General features: G+C 35.6%; 1 protein-coding gene across 2 annotated transcripts; it reads right to left on the bottom strand.

Annotated features, from left to right (window-relative positions):
* Positions 1–1375: 1375 nt before the first annotated feature.
* skap2 (src kinase associated phosphoprotein 2) lies at positions 1376–15920 on the bottom strand. Of its 2 annotated transcripts, none has more exons than XM_038269438.1 (12): positions 15680–15920; positions 12307–12412; positions 12157–12182; positions 11802–11900; positions 10996–11070; positions 9521–9604; positions 9310–9434; positions 9038–9101; positions 7803–7907; positions 7576–7677; positions 6019–6131; positions 1376–1744 (listed from the first exon to the last, which is right to left on the bottom strand). In XM_038269438.1, the coding sequence occupies exons 1-12, from the start codon at positions 15717–15719 to the stop codon at positions 1652–1654; spliced, it is 1032 nt and encodes a 343-aa protein (XP_038125366.1). In that variant the 5' UTR covers positions 15720–15920; the 3' UTR covers positions 1376–1651. The 2 variants fall into 2 exon arrangements, with proteins under 2 accessions (XP_038125366.1, XP_038125365.1); XM_038269437.1 differs by having other exon boundaries at positions 11802–11903; positions 15680–15913.
* Between the last annotated feature and the right edge of the window lie 3671 nt (positions 15921–19591).

Genomic DNA, 19591 nt, shown 5'->3' with positions numbered 1-19591 from the left:
GTTAAAATCAAAGTATATTCATTGGAAAGAATAAGCCTGTTAAAGATTAGACCTGCATCCAACTAAGAATATACTGAAGTAAAAGAAAAAATGGCTGTTTATATAGATTATCTATTCAATCTGAATTAGCTGAGTTGTTTTGTGGGGAAGAAAAGATAAATACTTAAGTTTCCATTTGCCCAAATCTTTGACCAAAAAAAGACCTGCAGTTATCTTTGCAGCTTAAAAATGTTCTACAAAGCATCGTCACAGGTGGGCTAACTGCAAATACAAACCACATTTGTCAAATGATAGCTCTGACTTTAATAATGTGCTGTGTTGCACTGATCTTCCTTGCTTACAAAATTAACCAACTTCTGTGGTCAGAATGTGAAAAGGTATGTGGAGGTTAAGGGATGTGAATATTTTTGCAAGGCAGTATGTTCTTTGTTTATAATATACAAACTGTTTCAAACCCCAAAATTGTCATATCCGGTTTCTGCATTGCCCCAAAACAAAGCTATTTCCAGTGCTGTATATTCAATAAGTAATTATAGTAATTCATTACATCTCCAATTAGATGGGAAGCTTTATTGCTGCACTATGCCATAAAAATCAGGATTTATGTTTGATTTGAATGTCACCCAGAGGACTATGGCTCATCACTCAACAGGAACAAAGCAGAGAGACGGCAGCAAAAAAAAAAAAAAAAATAGATACAGTGAGTTATTGGTTGATGAATGCTTTTCTCTTTCCATTCCCCCCCCCCACCCTCCAACCTTGAGAAAACCCCTGACAAGGCCACATCGTCACGATGCATTAAAACTCAGGCCTGGTTTTTGGCATAAAAAATAACATGTACAGTATATGCATGTAACCTCAGAGGAACGCTCCTCGGATAACGCCACCTCGCCTGCTGTCAACAGCCCCTCAGAGGGTGATAACCTTCCCTGCTTTCTGTGTGGCTGCCTGTCCTATTAGTACACCTCAGCCGTTACAGTCAGGCAGGCGGCACAACCTCCCATCTGCCATTGCAGTGATCCTCTGCCCAGCAATGTCTCCCAGGTGCTTTAAATAAAAGATCTCTGAAGTGTGGGACAGATATGCTGAACATAAAAGAAAAAAATATTACAATAAAGTTTTAACAATTTAAACAAGAAATTGTACATTCCAGAAGTGTTTGATTGTTTTAAATGGGTGGGTTAGTTTTATTGTATCAATTTATCAGATAATGTGAGTATATGGCTTGTAATATGTGGATTATTGTTAATGTGGCATGTAAACCACCAGCAAGGATTTTTGTCCTTTCACAATGGTAATTTCTGACCGTTTAAGCAACTACAATGCCACCTTGTGGTTTAAAAACCAGTTAATGTAGAACACATAAAATACAATGTTGATGTTTGAATTTTTTATTATATTTGCAAAAAGCAACACTACAATGGTATAACAAATAACTTCAAAATAGGATCAAAGGAAAATAAATAGAAAGGTATAGAAAAATTGCAAGAAAATACTTTTTTAGTCAAATCACAATTTTTGTAACTGTCAGACTAACTGATAATGAAACAGGGCATTTATTTTAGTCTTTTTATCCAAAAAAATTGCAACAGCAGACAAGTGGCTCAAGCAGAGGTTGCATGACGTGTCAGCAAGTTAACCTAATGCAGGTTTACATGGCATACAGCTCCATCAGGTAGTCCCTAGGAACGATGCCGATGGCTCCGTTCTTCTCTCCGATCCACCAGCCAAAGTTGCTGTACTCCTAGAAGTACAGAAACGAGAATTATAGGTTTGACTTACATTTTTTAAACTGTTTAATTAATCATTAGCAAGAAAGAAGCAATTATGGGCTGAATCATACCCAAGGGTGTCTGTGTAATTGTCTGTCTCAGGTTGTAATATTGAAATAAAAGGCCCTTGACACAAAGATGAATAAAAGGCAGTGGCTAAAAATATGATCTGATGCAGCTCCACACAGAAAACCATCCAAAAGACTATTTAACATCCTTAAATTCTGTTTCCCTTTGCTTAATTTTACATATCAAGTATCTCCTTATGTAACCTGTAGACCCATTCGAATATTAATCGTGTTTGCTTGATTTTAGTGATATTTTTCAGAGTTTCTGTCTTTTCTTTGCTCTAGATTTGCATAAAATTTTGATTACTCTTTTGTATCTCAATAATTTGATTATAGAATCCATTTATGGCTATTTTAGGCCTCCGTTTCAATTATTCCATCCTTTTTATAGCCACTCTGCCTCTATGGCTTGAAAAAAAGTTTAGTTGTATAACTGATTATATCATTTTTTTTCCATCTGCTTTTTTTGTTTCAACCACAACCATGTTCCACTTTACTGCCTTTCTGTAACTTTTCTTACCCACATTGAACCTAAAATATATGTCTAACATATGTCTAACAGTTTTCTATGCCATTATCTGCCTCTTAACATCCTGCATATATTTTTAAGTGTAAGAGATCACTTCTTAAAAATGAGACACACATTTCCTGTCATTTTAAACCATTGTTCGCCAATGGGGCAATCATGCTATCTCAAGGTTTTACTAGGTCCTTCATTTTGTTCTGTAACACATGAAGCTATCTTATTTTTTTTTTTAAATAACTATCCACAGCTTGTTTTTTTACCTTGTTTAGTTTTTTTTTTTTTTTTTTTCTCATTATTACTGGTATCAGGTTTGAAATTGCAAATATACATTTTAATGCATGCCAAAAAGTTAAATAATTTAAAAGCCTTCATCAATATGCATTGCACATAAATCTGCCCAGGTCCAATAGGAAACAGCTCCAAATGACAGTCAGCATGCAGAGATGAGAGAAAGACAGCATGAGAGGAGATCTGAGACCATCTCTCTCATTTTGGACAAGAGCCTGACCTCACATCAAAGAGTTTCCAGACATGAATCAAGACTGGAGCTCAGCTCCTGACAAGACAGAAAGAATTCAGAGGCAAGCAGGAGCCAGAACAAGGTCCCCCTTATTCTGCAAGTCATTGCTTTAGATGTAAAGAACCAATATGAAATGGAGTTGGAGTTGACCTTTAAATAAAAAAAAAAAAAAAAAAAAAAAATATATATATATATATATATATATATATATATATATATATATATATATATATATGTATAAAATATTTAAAGTTTGTGCTATATGTTAGTAGAGATCGATATAAGATAGACCACTATACTATAAAAAAAATATTTACAGGGTTGCAAATATGAATCATTAAACATTGAATGACCATATTAGCGTATAATTGTCTTGTAGAATAACAGCTATATTTACAGTATGATTTTTTTATTAATTTGATGACAAATTATGACTTAATACTAATTTTAATCTAATTTCTGTTGGTTTGGTTACTCTTATTAGTTGAATTTATTCTCAGTTGTTTATATTGGTATTTTAGATAATAAATAAACTCAATTGATGTATTAAAAATTCAAAACCATCAGAATGTTTAAATATGTAAAGGTTTGTTTTTCAGAGCAAGAAAGACATTCGTTTTAATGTTTTAAATCTTTTTTTTTTGTTATAATGCTGATAAAAAAGCCCAGCATGCTATGCAGTGTGAGCTTCATAGGTCTAAGGCAGCCATTGAAAAAAGGAATGGTGCATCATGTTTTCAAATGCTCTTACGCTAAAGTCAAGTTTGTTAGCAAGCTAAGCGGCTATCTATTGACAATAAAAAATTATCTTAACAACAAATATCTTTTCTTTCATTGTAAAAAGGTTTACATGCTACCTTTGAAGAATAGGTTCAAAACTTTATTAAATTTAGTTCACACCCATCACAAAACAACATTTGATTTTTGTTATTTATTTAAATATTAAAGAACATATGACCTAATTAGTAATAATGTTATTAGTCATTTTATTCCAAACTGTTAAACTTATTTTCCACTCAGAATCACTTAATAAAAGTGTACTCATATAAAATTCATGCAATTTTTTGGGTGCATTTCATTGGTACAATTCAAACAGTTTTAACGGGATTATAGATCTGAAATAATTTAATTATCTTTTATTACCAAATAATATATACAAGCAAAAAAATGCATTGTAATTAATTGCATGAAATGTTCCACATTACACTTAATAGTTACTGAACAAGGATTATAGAGCTGACTGAATGAACTGAATGTATGTGTGTGTGTGTGTGTATGTGTGTGTGGGGGTGTGTGTGTGGGGGGGGGGGTGTTATGACTTCCTGCCTCAAGTCTTTGAAAAAAGGCAACACCTCATTGTTTAGTTGGCTGGCTGACAAATAAGTCACGGCTGAGTGGGCGCTGGACGCAACAAGGAAATGACTGGACGGAGCAGTGGATGACTAATGGCACCACAACCTGTGAGAACACCAGCACATTAACACAAACACCCGAAGCTCACCAGCACATTGTTATAATTTGATTGCAAGAAGAAAATCTTTAGTCGCATCAGTTCATGAAGATGAAATGAGAAAACATGCTTCCAGAACCAGAAGTTTTGAAATATGCTTGTAAATTACTTTTTCCATATGTGTCTAGAGGGAAAGCAAAGGGCTGTGCATTATATTCACACAGCTAGCCTTGCTTTTAGGGTCTGACTTTGGGGGGGGTCTTGTAGTTGTAACACCACACCTATTACTGGACTCTGCAGTGGGGGATGGAAGCAATGCAAAGGGGGACAAAAAGGAGACTTGTGGAAGAGGGAAGGAGACGGACAAGCTTTTAGCTGCAGAGGTCCAGACAGGTTTTATGGTCATTGCCCTCTCAGCAGGCCACAACCCCCAACACCAAGGTTTCAGCTAATGGGACTCTCAGGCAATGAAAGGGCAACTTGATTCTTGGTGTTTTTCCTCACAGCAACTACGAACAATAAACCAGGATTTGGTTAATAAACATTATCATGAGTGTTTACTTTGTGCATCTAGATTGATCTGATTTTTTTTTTACTTGGTTGATTTATAAAAATATATATACTTTAATTTGATTTTGATTATATAATTTTTTGTTAATAAAATAGAACACATGTAACATATTTACTGTATTTAACACTTAAAAAACTTGGAAAGAAATTTCTATTCAATCATTTGATTTAAGGTATTTCATTAAGTCATTTATTTTGATTCGAGGCTGACATAAATATATATTTATTCAGTAATTACTACTCTGAACCCATCTATTATTTTAGTTAATGAAACAGTTCTATTCCTGACCACTAGATGGCAGACTTGAACTTGAAAAGTGACTTGGCATTCTGTCAGCAGTGTGTCCCTGTTGACTTCATGCATCATAGAAATTAAACTAGAAAACATATATATAGCCTGTCCAGATAGAGCGTATTTCACAGTTTTCTTTAAACAAACCACATTGACTGACATCCATCTGTAAAAGTATGAAATTCCACCTCATATTTCAAGACCACTGTTCCAAATGTGGAATGTATCAACAAAATCCAATTTGGGTGCTCAGACGGAACAGCCAAGAACAAAAGGACTCCTGTTTGGTTGCAGTGTTTAGTTAAAGAACGGTCCTCAGTTCTACCAGGCTTCGCCGGCTGACAAGCCTCGGAAATTGTGCGTCCCCTACACGTCCTCACCTGCTCTGAATGCAAAGTCTGAGTTTCCTGAGAACACACAGTCCTATTTAGAGAGGTGAAAGAGATGTATGAGAGACGTGTGTGTGGGCTTGGGGCTGCACAGCGCCTAGCGTGGCAGAAGTGACGGAGCGCTGAAATGGTCTGGATGGAAGCAATGGAATGAGGCTTCATGCCAGCTAAAGGCAGACTGTGCCAACAGCTCTAAAACACTTTCTGCTGGGATGCATCTAACTGCACCCTCATCACTTCCAGAGAAAAACCCTCTAGCCTTGTCTATCTTTTAGCATCACCTCAGCCTGAGGAACAAGCACAACCATTCAGACATCAAACCCGGATGTTTTTTTATCATATGTCCTGAAATAATTCTCCTTATTCCATCCTCTACAGGGGAAAAAAAAAACTGGAGTAATCGACGACACTCAAGGTTTCTCTATCCATACCTTGCTCAAGATGTAGATCGCCTCTCCACGTTTGAAGGACAGCTCATCTGGATGGTCCCCTGTGCAATCCCATAAGCCTTGGTAGTAATTTGCATAGTCTGTGCTCTTGTCAACTGTGCAAATAAAAACAAAGGTGATATCAAAGTTTCTAAGTTAAATCAGCAGCCACAAAGTATGATAACAGAGCAAGCCAATACAGAAGAACCATATAATTGTTTATTTACTGGGTTAAAGCAAACTGCTGAAACCATTGTTTGCCGAATAATTTGTAATAGCACAAAGTAATATTAAGCTAAAGGTATTCATAGGAATGTCTACAATACTTCTAACAAGGTTTTAAGCTCTGACTTAACACTGTTGATCATAAAGTTTTGATTGATAGACTGGAAAAATTGGATGGGACCTTCTGACACTTTACTGAATTAGGATTTAGATCTTACTTGGAGGAGCAGGATTATTTTGTGTCACTTCATCATTTCATTCCAGTTTGACACAAATGGGTATTTGAATATTTTTTAAATGAAAAGTATAAAGCATAAAATGTTAGCAAAGATCACATTAAGGAGTTTCTTAAAGGTACGGTGGAGGGTGTTCTTTTTATCAAAATTGTTGGTCCTCCTATTTGTCAATCATTCTATAGTGATATGTTTGTGTAAGGCCATCCTACGTGCTCATCCCCATTTTCGCTTACCATGGCGAGTATGACATAGTGGAAAAATTGCAAATCTTTTGCAAAGTAAGCTTGTAAGCAGTGCAAAAAGCAACTTTTAAAAAGAGCGTTCACAAGGAGAAATGGGCTCGTGCATGCTCTCACACACTTTCAATAGTCGTTCCCTCTCGGGAGCAGGTACATGGTTGTGCATGTGCATTTTATTTTTTTGAAGTGGACAGGGTGAATCTTTTTAAAAATCCTCCAATATATGCTGGGGAAGATTCTCAGTCAACTAGGTCATACTCAACCAAAAAAAAGTAAAAAAACAAACAAACAATTAACTTGGAAACAAAGTCCAATTGGTCCAGAGTTCAAAGTAGCCAAATTCCAAATAGTGTGTAACACACCTGATTTTAAAACCTGTATAAAATCTATAAACAGGTCAGACAAATAAAGCATCTTTAAAAAGGTTTAAAAAATGAATATATTTAAAAATATCTTTTATTTTTGGTAAGTAAAAATTCTCATTGTTAAGATGTCTTTACCACTCACAGTTATTGGAATATAATAGAAGTAGAATAGTTGGAAGGAAAAATGTTGAACTGTAGTTATTTTGCCTTGGTTACTAACCCTTCTGTTCTGCTAAAAATGTTAAGGTATTTCTGGTGCCTTAACATGCTACAGTACTTATTGTAAAAGGAAGTAAAGCAAGAAAAGTGAGGTTATTTCCGTAATTAGGCTGACTTTCAGTTGTTCACAGCAACTTCCTTTGTCAGTGTCACTTCTTCTTCTGCAGCTTTTTAACTTCTATTTCACTCAAAAGACAACATGTAATGTGTTTATCACAGTCTTTTATACAACTACTGTAATTAATGACTTCTGTTGCAGTTATATTTAGAAAATACCCGTAGGAGGAGCAGGAGAAGCTGCTGGAGTAGGAGGAAGAGAAGGTTTAGCAGAGGCTGTGACTTGTGGGCGAGGTTTGACTGGAGCAGGCATCTCCTCTTCTGTGGTAAAACAGAGCCAGTGTAAATCATTAGGATTCAAATGTTCTGACAAACTTTTATAAAAAGACCAGCAACATTTGTAACAGGGAAATAGCATCATCAGGTGCGGTAGAGTGTAGTCAGACCTGGCAGCTCTTCATAGATGTCTTCACCAGGTTCGATAGGAGCAACAGTTCCAACATCATCATAAAACTCCGTCTCTTCTTCCTCTGGGATAATACCCGTCATGTCTAATCGTGTAAATAACCAAAAGAAAGGTTAGAACACGCCGTTTAGCTTGCATCTCATCTTTTAAAAATGTTAGATTTGCTGATAAAGATAAATAACAGTTTCTCCTGGGACATGTTGGTTATAAGGAAATCATTTTAGAAATTACAGATGAAACAGAGCTTAGGTTCTCACACTGTGCTCAAACCATCATTGGTGATATGCGGCTTGTCTTTAGATACTAAGGTGAAAACTATTGTGTTAATTATTTACAAGGCAAACACACCTTTAATTGATGACATAAAGAGAGTTTTAGTGACCAAACAGCTGCTGATGGATTGTTTTTTTTATACCTCTAAAGTCAGAAAATCAATATTATAACACTGAAGCTGACAGTTGGAAACCTTAAATATAAGCCCTGTACCATGCTAACTGGTATTAGCAGTACAGCCTGTAGACTGGATTTTATTAAATTGTATGCATTCAAACACTAAAGGGACCAGTTCACTAACAAGGATCACACAGTACAATGTGCATGAAAATTTTATGAGATAGAAACCATAAGTGATGCAACTACAACTACTGCAGCAGATATTGCTACGTCTCTATGTTGCAAATTCTTCAAGAAGGAACATAGCCATTAGCCAACTTAAGAATTCACTATATCAATACCTAATTTACATTTCTGACAATATGGCATATAGTTTAATGCACACTATAGGAAAAGTGAATTATATCTTGGTGGTAAGATACCCCAGAAATGTTTAGAACTACAAATGTAGTGACTTTCTGTTTGTCATCTAGTTGGAGATTGCTTCAAACAGGTTTAAATTAAGAGTTAGAGCAACGTATAAAAGTTGTGAGTAGTCACTAGATATGTCTCTTTTCTGAAAGTAATGTTAAAGAAGTCTGAAAATGTGTTCAACCTGGTAACAAAGTCCCTAAAGTAACAACAGTGCATTTTAAACATCAAGCAGCCATATTTTGTTTTTTTAGGCCAGTCAGTGAGAAAGCATTCCAAGCACCTTGGAATTTTGGCCTTCATCTCTAAGGTGAAGGCAAAAATAAGGTAAGGTAAGGTAAGGTAGCAATGGTAACAAAAAGAGAGTTGGAGAACCACTTAAACAAAATACTTAAATGTGAAAACATGTACCTTTCAACACAAAGTCGATTTGCTTCACCCATTCCTCAGCCTCCTTCGTTGATGACGCACAAAACTGAAACCAGAAAAGAAGTAAAACAGCAGCCTGTGCAATATTCAGTTCCGGATGCATTAATTAACATAAACAAATAGTACTAAATGTATGCAACAGGAAACGTTCAACTTAAGGGAACATGAATATATATATATAAATAAAATGTGTGTGTTGGTGCAACGAAACCCAGGTTTGATTTAACCGAGCAAAATCAGTGAGGCAAGTTCACCTGATAGACCCGCTTGTCTGGAGCCGACATTTCAAAGCAGCAGTCCTTCTTCGAGTCTTTCCGTAAGGTGTAGTTCATTTTGACATTGTAGCCATCGATGTTGAACTCCCCTTTTTGCTGCTTGTCTGGAAAAGTGTTTTAACAATACCAGAATTTATCATCTGCATAGCGCATATAAACCTAAACAAATCTTTGCTGGCAGAGTCCAGACCTTTCTCACTGCCATAATAGTAGAAGGTGTTATGGCTCAGAGCGCACCATCTCTTCTGCCATTCGGTGCCAAAAAAACTGTGATCTGTAGACAGAAATAGAATTGTCATGGATGAAAGGCTTTTCATCCGGGGAGGCATTTTGTTTCCTTTTTGCAGAAAAATGTACATGACATTGTTTGCATGCTATAGTATTCTGTAGGATTTTATAATAGATCATGGATCATAATACATGCTGTTTTGCATCATACAAACCCCTCTAACAAACACATTTTTGTGCAAAAGTTAAATAGTGAAACAGGAGACCAAACTTTGGAACAATATGTTTCTTCAGCATACAATGCCTTACAAAACGTTTAACACTTTACACTTTTGTAATTTTGCAGCACAGCTTTTCTGTATATTTTTCGGGATTTTATGCGATTGGTCAATATAAAGCACTCCGCTTTAACAGTGCAGGAAAACAAACAAAAAAATTGTTTCTAAATATTTTGTTGACAAATAATGCAACATGCATTTGTATTCAGCGACCTGTAACTAAATACGCATAAAATACGAAAATTTTAGTCAGGCTAGCTAATGGCGAAAGCATTTCCACCTGTGTACTTGAATCAGATTATAAATAAAGCCACCCCATTAAGGCCTTTCAAAGTTATTTAGAGAATATTGGTGAAAAGACAACATAAAGACAAATAAATCAATTTGATCTTTCAGAAATCTGGTTGAGGAGGTTAGTATATAAATTATTATCCTAAATTTTAAAATCTTCACAGAAATCACTAATCCATCATCGGTATCCATTGCGTGTGGAAACTAAACTGACAGGCCTGGCAAGAGGAGCATTAATCAGAGAATCAGCCAGGAGGCCTAAAGTAACCTTGGAGGAGTTGTGAAGCTCTGCAGCTCAGGTGAGATAATAATCTAAAATGATCAAATATTAAACAAATATTCACATACTTCTGACCAGTTTTTGGTGAAAACCCTAATCATGCAGTGGACACAATGAAAGAGGAAGCTCTTATCAGACTAACCAAAACTTAACAGTTTAGGCAATGATTAATATGGAGAAAAGGAAATTAAACATTAAAGGAAGGACAGAGAAAGTGAGCTAATGCAGCAATAAGCAGAATAAACCTGGATGAACACTGAGAGGCTGGATAAAAGCAGTGGCTTCACAACAAAGTATATACATGCGTGAAAAAAGGCCCAGTGAAGGTCCATACTGTAAACAAATCTGAAAATGATTCTTCCCAAATGCTCTACGGCCTAACTGGACTGGGTTTAAGATATGTTGCAACTAAGAATGGGTAACAAGGTTTGAGAAATCTTTTTTCTTTACAATTATATACCACTATATGCAGATCTATCAAGAAAAAAGACTAATACCATGGCTCAAAATGTGATAAAAAGTGAGCAAAATTCAAATAATACTATTGCCTGGTATTATGTGACTGCTGCAGGCTGTGTTAGAACCTACCCTTCCTGCGTTTTTCAAGATACCCTGCTTTAAAGACAGATGTCAGGTCCTGAGCTGCCACAGCTTGCTGGGCACCTGTAGAAGACCAAAAATATATATATCAAAAAGTAATCTGCACCGAAACAATTCATGCATCATAAATCTCATCATCCCGTTGACACATTAAAGTATTAAAAAATAAGTTGTTCTTTTACCTTTAAAATGGTGTCAATGAAAATTTCAGGCAAACTTATGACACATTTGTTTATTGGATAATAATTAACAGCATAAGTCGTTAAAGCTCAACTCACCCCAGTTTTATTTCTCAGTATGCAACTTCAATGCAAATGTCCAAATGCTGTGTCAAAGTTGCTTTGTGTGAAAGAGGAGCCATAAAAGTGGCAGCTGCTTAAGACCCATAAACCCCCCACCCCCAAGCCCTCTAATCACCATCTCACAAAGAATCCCCTTGTACTTTTCTCTAAACAGTAAGTATGAAATATTGCATTGATTGCCATCAAGAAGCATGTTGGATTACTGGAGGGGATGTTATTGCACAAACTACAGGCACGGCCATAATTTTCAGTCCCCAGACTATGGCTGAGAGCAGTAAAATACACTCTAGCTGTCAAGGGGGTGGGAGGTGAAGGGAGGCAGTGAGGGGCAGCAGTTGTGCCCCTGAATTGCTTCCCAAGTATGTTGCCAAGTTACAGTTAGAACATCTCCCTCACTGCGCCAATCAAAATCAGTCTCTCCAAACAGCAGGCTTTGTGACTTTTTCTGCCATTTTCAGCCAGTCCATTTGATATGCAGGCAGGGTCTTATACCTTCACATCCTTCCTCATCCTTGTCCGTGCGCTCCGAGTGCATAGAGGCAGCGTCGTTGTTGCTGTCAACTTCCTCATCTTCTTCTGAATCGTCTCCACCTACTGTAGCAAAAACATGAGCTGTGATGCACTGCATGAGGTGGTTCTGTAAACCTACCAAATATTGGCAGTTTGTCAAAGCAAGGTTCTCCTTTTCCAAAGTATGAAGAGATGATTTGAATAAAGAGAACTGTTAAGCATTCATGAATTAAAAATGAAGGCTCTCCATTTACCTATTTTAAGGCTGTAATTTACAATTCGTGTCACAAAAGAAGAAAGAAACAGAAATCTAAAGATAAAAAATACAGATACTGACCTTTATCCTTGAAATCTTGGGGAAAGCTGTAAGTAAGAGAATAAATATCTTTTAGTAGTTTACAACATGAATAATTAAAGTACTTGATTATTTTAAACAATAGTGATAGCAGGGGATGTTTCACTGTTTGCACAGTGCATGCAGCAATACCTTAGTTTGACTTCTTTGATTCGTTTGATTAAGGCTTCCTTCCGCTCTTTTGCCTTCTTGCTTAAATTTTCAGCTTTTAATCCATCACAGAGGAACTGTTCCAAATCTAAACAAAGTACCAGAAGATGCATCAAAAAGATAGAATCCACTGATGTGTTTTTATCCGCTACAAAATAGATGGACATTGACCCGGTGACAAGTAATCAAAAAGTAGACTGAAGGAAAACAAAAAGTGTTAAATATACTTTGTGTGGATATAAGTTGATGACATCACAAGAAGCACAAGGATGTTGCTAAACAGCTGGGGTTAGTAAGCAATCATGTGGCTGAACAACAGATGCACCTTGATGCAACAGATAGCTGCATCAATCTGCAGGATTGGGTGGGTCTATAGCTTATAGGATTCCCTCTAGGTCAGCTTGGCTGGCATTTATTTCAAACATTGTTTATTCTGTATATTACATTAAGTGCCTAAAGCACATTTCTCTGTCCTGCTTGTTTTTGTTGTTTTCTTGAACACACCTTTGCTTCTTTTCCTATTTTTGATGATCTTATATTCTTAAAAAAGATGACAAGTCTCAAATGTTTAGAATGTATCACATTTACTTTAAACATGGCTGAAAAACATGATTTACCTCATTTGTTTTATTAATCTGATATAAGATTACTATACTATCTGTTAAATGAAAGCAGAAAATAAAATCTCAAGGTAAACAGATAAAATCAATAAAAAAAACTATGGACTGGTGTGATAGATGTTTTTTTTTTTTACTAAAAATGTATCATAAAAATTAAAATTTAGCTCAGGTTTAGATTTCCATTACAGAATTTCCCAAATTTACGGAGCCCCTCTGATGACATGGACAAAAAAAATGTTTAATTGTGGCCACGAAGTAGTATTTCGTGCGCACATTATACTTATTGCGTGGAAATACTACTTCGTGGCCACAATTAAAATTTTTTTTTGTCCATGTCATCAGAGAGGCTCCGTACAAATTACAAGGTTTAAAAAAAAAAAAAAAAGTAATCTGAAGGAAATAACTGATAATGCTGTATTGCAGGAGTAACCAATTAAAAATCAGCCAGGTCTGAATAAAGAAAATTAACAACCAGTAAAAGTCCAGAGACATTTTTTATTATAATCTGTTACTTTAAACATAATTATGCATGCATGTGTGTTTTTTCATCCATGTTATACATTGACTTTTTAATTTTTTTTTTAAGTAGAGAACAACAATCGCTCAGTTTGGTATATAGACAATTTCCTGATTCACATATTTTATAAAACGCCTGAACTGAATGTTTTTTTTCTTTCTTTTGTATGCCCTAATGAGAGAAGTGGGCTTTACGCTGCCCTGCAAGGCTTTTAAAACTGGGGTAATATCCTGGAAGGATATTAATTTGTGATTATGGTCATGGTGGAGAATGCTGCAACAAAGCAGTAGGTTGAGGCAAACTTCCTCAAAATGTGCAGGATCATCTTTAAAATGGCCATTTAATTTTTCTTTCACCAGTTCACCGCAGTTCTTCCAGCAGTCCACACTTTCTCTGCTCTCTTTTTCTCATCGTCTTCTCCTTTTCTTCCCTCCGCCAACCTTGCCACAGGTTTGCCTGTTGTGTCTAAAAGTGGCTCGCAGCAGTGACTGACTGCCATAGCTCAATGGCTAATTTGTATCAGGTGTAGCCTGGTCATGGACGCTCAGGAGAGCTTTACCATGTTAAGAGGAGAAGCGGCGCTAGTGAATTTAGAAACTGTTGTCGGACAACATGTATTGCTGTATTGCAGATGATTGTGTCCATGACAACCCAAGAATGAACTAATAATAGGACAAAAACTTCTCTATTAAATCACTTTTTTCTCTTGGTTTTACAACTTAGGTTGAAAGGATCACTGAATAGCTTTCGTAACTAACCCTATCTATTTCAGTAGTGTTGGACTGCAATTGTGATCTGAGAGGGTTTCAAGTATCCAGTTCGATCCCCACAGCCTGAACTCTGGGTTCCTGAGCAAGATCCTTAACCCCACACTGCTCCCCGGGTGCCGCACAATGGCAGCTCACTGCTCCCTAAGAGGATGGGGTAAATGCAGAGAGTGAATTTCCCCATTGTGGCACAATAAAGGGATTTACATATCCTGGTTATCCTTATTTGTTTTTATTTGTTTTCTTAGAGCTAGTAGCAGTTTCTGGGGATTGTGGCTTTTTATGGCCCAGCTAGGGGGAGATAGGTGGATCATGGTGCTGAAGGGAATTTGAAGCTCAGGATCAACAACTGCATTTGAAAGCCATTTCAGTGTTACTTCAGGAGACTGGTCTGCATCTGACAATGTGTATCTCAGAGCCCTCCATTTTTAAACAGTTGAAACTTCAAACGAAGCAGCAGAGGAAATGATTTGGTCCACGCGCTCTTCATGCAACTAACTTTGAACAGACTAACTTTGGACAGAAAAACAGCACACATTACAATTGCACAACTTTCATTTTCAGATAAGTGTTATGGGAAGCCCTTATTTAGTTTCCGAGTATTGGTTATCCACAAATATTTTCAAAGCAGTCAAACTGGTATTATCTCCAAGACTTAGAATAACATAATATTCCTCCAGCCAGTTAATCATTGGTGTGCAGCAGTTGGTAAAGGGGTGGTTAGTGGAGATCAGTGTTGCTTGTCTCAAAATGTGACTGTGAGATCTGGGGAACTGAAAAGTGCCTTGAGATGACATGTGTTGTGAATTGGCGCTAGATAAATAAACTGAATTGAATTGAATTTTCGTACCCATCATATCTGAGCCAGTACAGAGAAATGCAAAATCATTTTTGGAACAAAACCATCCAAAACCAGATCAAAAGTCACTGGACTTAACATTTCCGTCCAAGTTCATATATGCCCTGATTCGGATTATATGATTGTAACAACAAACCCTGATCTCCTGATCTATAGTCCAGGTGTTTGAGCACATCTTCTGTTTTGTCCTTTAAAAGAAAAACCATACATTTTTAAGTCTGTATTCACCTTAAACAAATACTTTCAGTTCCTTCTTGTGGTGTCACCTATGTGGACAGGGAAATACGCTTTGGCAAAATAAATATATTCTACTAATTTATTCAATATAAATGCTTCCTACGTGTTACAGATCACAAGTAATTGGACCAAACGGCTTTCCATAGATCCTTCACCAGGTGGGAACCCACAGCTTCAGCAGATAGATGTTTGGCAGGAATGGAGATTGAAAACACCCAAAGTATCCATTCTCATATCATGCTTCCTCTTTTTCTCTAAACGGTCTACCAAAACCGGCTTGAGTAAAAACAAGCGATAAAAAAAAAAAAAAAAATCTAACCAAGAAAAAAAACAATAATCCCATGGACGAGTTTACCTGAAATCAGCGTCGTTAACTCGTCGGGAATCCCACGCATCGTGGACAGAAATGACAGCTTGCGCTCGGTGGACCAGAAGAGAGATTTCACAGCAGCTACACGGAAGAAGCTGCAGCTCAGCCTCTCTCTTATTCACACACACGGAAGTCTAGTTGATTATTGCTGAGAGTGACCTCTTGGTTCCGCATGGGGCCCCACGCCAGGAGCCGCGCCTGACGTCCACTCAGGACAAGCTGCAATGACGTTTATGGGTGTCTTCCTGTCACTGAGTGCCTTTGCAGACACGGACTTGATGCTTTAATGGGCCTCCGACTCTTTATACAACAATAAAGTCTAGGGGATAATATTTTTTTGATTGATTCAGGATCATATATCTATCGCAAGAGCCAAATATGCTCGTTGCCTCTGACTTAATGGGCGCATTGTGACGCCCGTGGTGGGAGAGTTTTTATTTATTTTTCACTCAGATGGAAGCTGCTTGTGGTTTATGAATATACCAGAGCTGTAAATCTAAACAGGGATAATTAATAGCATAAAGAGCAATGAAACATTTAATCATAGCTAATGATAGATAGATAGATAGATAGATAGATAGATAGATAGATAGATAGATAGATAGATAGATAGATAGATAGATAGATAGATAGATAGATAGATAGATAGATAGATAGATAGATAGATAGATAGATAGATAGATAGATAGATAGATAGATAGATAGATAGATAGATAGATAGATAGATAGATAGATAGATAGATAGATGATCTTCTTGAAAATTTAGACATTCTTATAAGGTTTTTTACCATACTTTTATTAATTTATTTATTTAGTGAACATTTTCAGATTTTCAACATGAACAGTTTATGATATTACTTTAGATTTCACAAACATCCTCTTTTTTTTGGTGTTCATTGGTTTTGTAAAAATAAAAAAAAACGTTTGCAGTTGTGCAAATAGCCATACAGTTTAAGAGATTAAATATACACAGGTCGTTTAATATTCTAATTGGAGGAATTTTTTAGGCAATTGGTTGCTCTTAAGTGTCGGAGTAGAGGAGGAATGAATATCCATCTCACCTTTTACCAAGTGCACAGCAAAAAATGAAAATCTAAATGAGTAATTTTTAGCTTAAATTAAGTGCATTATTTTCTTGAATTGATGAGGTAATTGAGATACTTTGCCAATGGAACGAGACAATTTACTTTTAAAATAAAATTTATTTCAAGTGCATATTATTTAATTATCTTGTTTTAGGAGTAAAAATACTAATTTAATTAGCAAATCATCTTATTTATCTACTCTCTACACTCAATTTAAGAATTTCTTTACTTAATTCTAGATGGTTTTTGCAGTGTGAAACTTGTGCCTTCTGATTCATTGGAGGTGTTTATGACAATATCCTTTATTTGTTTTTCCATCTTCAAACAGTATAGGTTTGAACTGTAAAGCTTCTTGTTTATGAGAAAGGTGATAGAGAGGTTAGAGCTGTCGTTCCAATTTTGACTAATTTTACTGTTCTTGCAGGTGTTTATCATCTCATGCTGCTGACAAACAAGCTTTCTTCTGAAATACATTGATCTTCTCAGATGGCAGAGTTGACAGAAATGTAAAGATGAATAACACACTATATGAACCAAAGGTTCGGAATACATCAACCAATTGCTGATCTGTCTGAGACATTAAATGAAATAATGAATCCCAGACATTTTCAAAAAATATGGAAAAACAAATATTTTGACTTAACTGAATTACCACTTTGAGGACCTTCTAAAATATCAGGGTAATGTAAATAAATGCCCATTAAAAGTTATGATAAATGTACTATATGATTAGTTGCCTTATCATATTTTTCATCTTTTGTGAAGAAATGTAAATTATAAAGGTTGTCTTCAAAATGAAGCATTGTTAAAATGCTAGATGAAGACTGTTTTGAATGATCTCTATGAGTTTTATATTAGGAAAATATGTATCAAACCTTCATTATGGATGATCTCCTAATGTCTTTAACCATACCTGTTGTTGGATTTCCCAAGTACTTACAAACTTACTTCCTGTTTAGCTGCTAATGTATTTTTTATGAGCCATGCCGTCATTTAAAACCTGACCCCCTCCTGACCTGGCAGGAGTTTCTCCTTGCTGGAAGAGGAGAGGAGAGCCAGCTTGACCTATCACCCCTGTCAGTTTCTGTGTGTGTGCATTCATGGAGGCAGGGATGTATCTGGTTTCCCCATAAAGCTTGCCTGTTATCTCAGAAACTGCCTCTTGCAGGTTTCCTCTTTTTGCATCACATACTGCAAAATTATTCAGACAGATTACCATGTAAATGTCTCACAGCTTGTAACTTAAGTGTTTAATCAAGGTTTTAGCAACAGTTTGATGAGTAGAAATAGCTAAAATGAATGTGTCTTTTATTGCTGATCCAGGATTTCAGCTAAGCCAGTCTTTTAACAGATTAGCACCACTTATACCATCGTTTATTTAATTGGAATGGTTTCCATTTGCACACTATAAAAAGAAAGCAGCTCTAAATTAAATTACTTTTAATTGGTAAGACATAATTTAATCGAGTTGATTCATTCTATTATATTAAGTTTATAATTATGGAAAGTTAAATAAATTGATTCAATTAATCATCAAGCAATTCATTTAGAGCTCCAACATAGAATTTGACCCCAACAAACCAGCATAAAGCAGAAATGATTAAACTTGACACGTTATAATAAATAATATTTGGTGAATCTATGAAATTATTCAAATATAAAACAGTAACTGATGGATGTTACTTCAAACCCAAAGCATTGGCATCAATTGTATTATTTGTTTTAGATCAAACAGCATGTGGGCCCCCTGCTGGCCTGGATGTCCTCCATCTCAGTGCAGGTTGGTTCTTGAGCTGAATCTGGTGTAATTTATTCATCCTGTAAACACTCATTCAGATGTTGTGGATCCCAGTGATCTCCTAAACAGTCATCATTAAAGCATATGTTTTTGCTTTTCTCTCCTTAGCTAATTCAAAGTAGAATCAGCTGAAGAAGCAAACTGAATCGCAATCAGCTCATCCAGCAATATTCAGTCAGAACTCTCTTGTGCAATATTTCCAAAAGAAAACACAATAATCTGCTTTTAGTTAAACAAATGAGTCAGACAAACTGACACTGTTTTAAATATAAGTGATTTTATTAATACATTTTATAATATACTTTATTTTAATAAAATAATATTTTTAGGAATGCTATGTTTGTATGGAAAAATAGGAAAAACACATTTAGACCTCCAGTGGATTTAGTTTATAATGGTTAAATCACAAACAAAGCAATAAATAATAATAATAATAATAATAATAATAATAATAATAATAATAATAATAATAATAATAATAATAATAATAATAATAATAATAATAATAATAATAATAATAATAATAGATTTAGCCAATGGCTGATTTAACCCCACATTTGACCTAATCAATATGTGTGAAAAGATTTAATTGACCTATATGTACTTAATATTTCCTTAAATCTTTAAAGGTCTCAATAAACACGGTATGCTAATTTTTCTTTTATATATAGAAGCTGTTGCAGTGCTATAAACAAGCGGCCTCGACACCGTGAGTTTTATAGGCAATAAACTTTAATTAGAAAGCCAACAGGAGTCACAACTTTTGCTCTGCTCTCCCACAAGGCCATTCTCGATTTATTTGCTTTAGTCTCTTCCTATTTAATTCATTTCAAAAAAAGACGCACCACTGTAAAGCTACAAAAAAAATTATTTTGAAATAATTTAAAGCTTGACTTGGTCTGTTTGTGCCTAATTTATCATTCGTAATAATATTAATAATTATTTTTTTTTCTTTATTTTACTGATTAACTCGGCACGTCTCGTGCACCTATATCCTCTTAGGACGCATGCATA

The sequence above is a fragment of the Cyprinodon tularosa genome, unplaced genomic scaffold, assembly GCF_016077235.1.
Source record: "Cyprinodon tularosa strain WSP-4 unplaced genomic scaffold, ASM1607723v1 ctg73, whole genome shotgun sequence".
Lineage (NCBI taxonomy): Eukaryota > Metazoa > Chordata > Actinopteri > Cyprinodontiformes > Cyprinodontidae > Cyprinodon > Cyprinodon tularosa.
Note: the sequence above shows the minus strand (reverse complement) of the source record. Positions and strands in the feature narration are given on the sequence as shown.

Coding starts and splice junctions, on each gene's coding strand:
- skap2 (XM_038269437.1), bottom strand. CDS start 15,719: ATGCGTGGGATTCCCGACGAGTTAACGACGCTGATTTCAG. Junction 12,413..15,679: donor GTTAACGACGCTGATTTCAG/GTAAACTCGTCC, acceptor TACTTTGTTTAG/ATTTGGAACAGTTCCTCTGT. Junction 7,908..9,037: donor AATCGACTTTGTGTTGAAAG/GTACATGTTTTC, acceptor TTACACGATTAG/ACATGACGGGTATTATCCCA.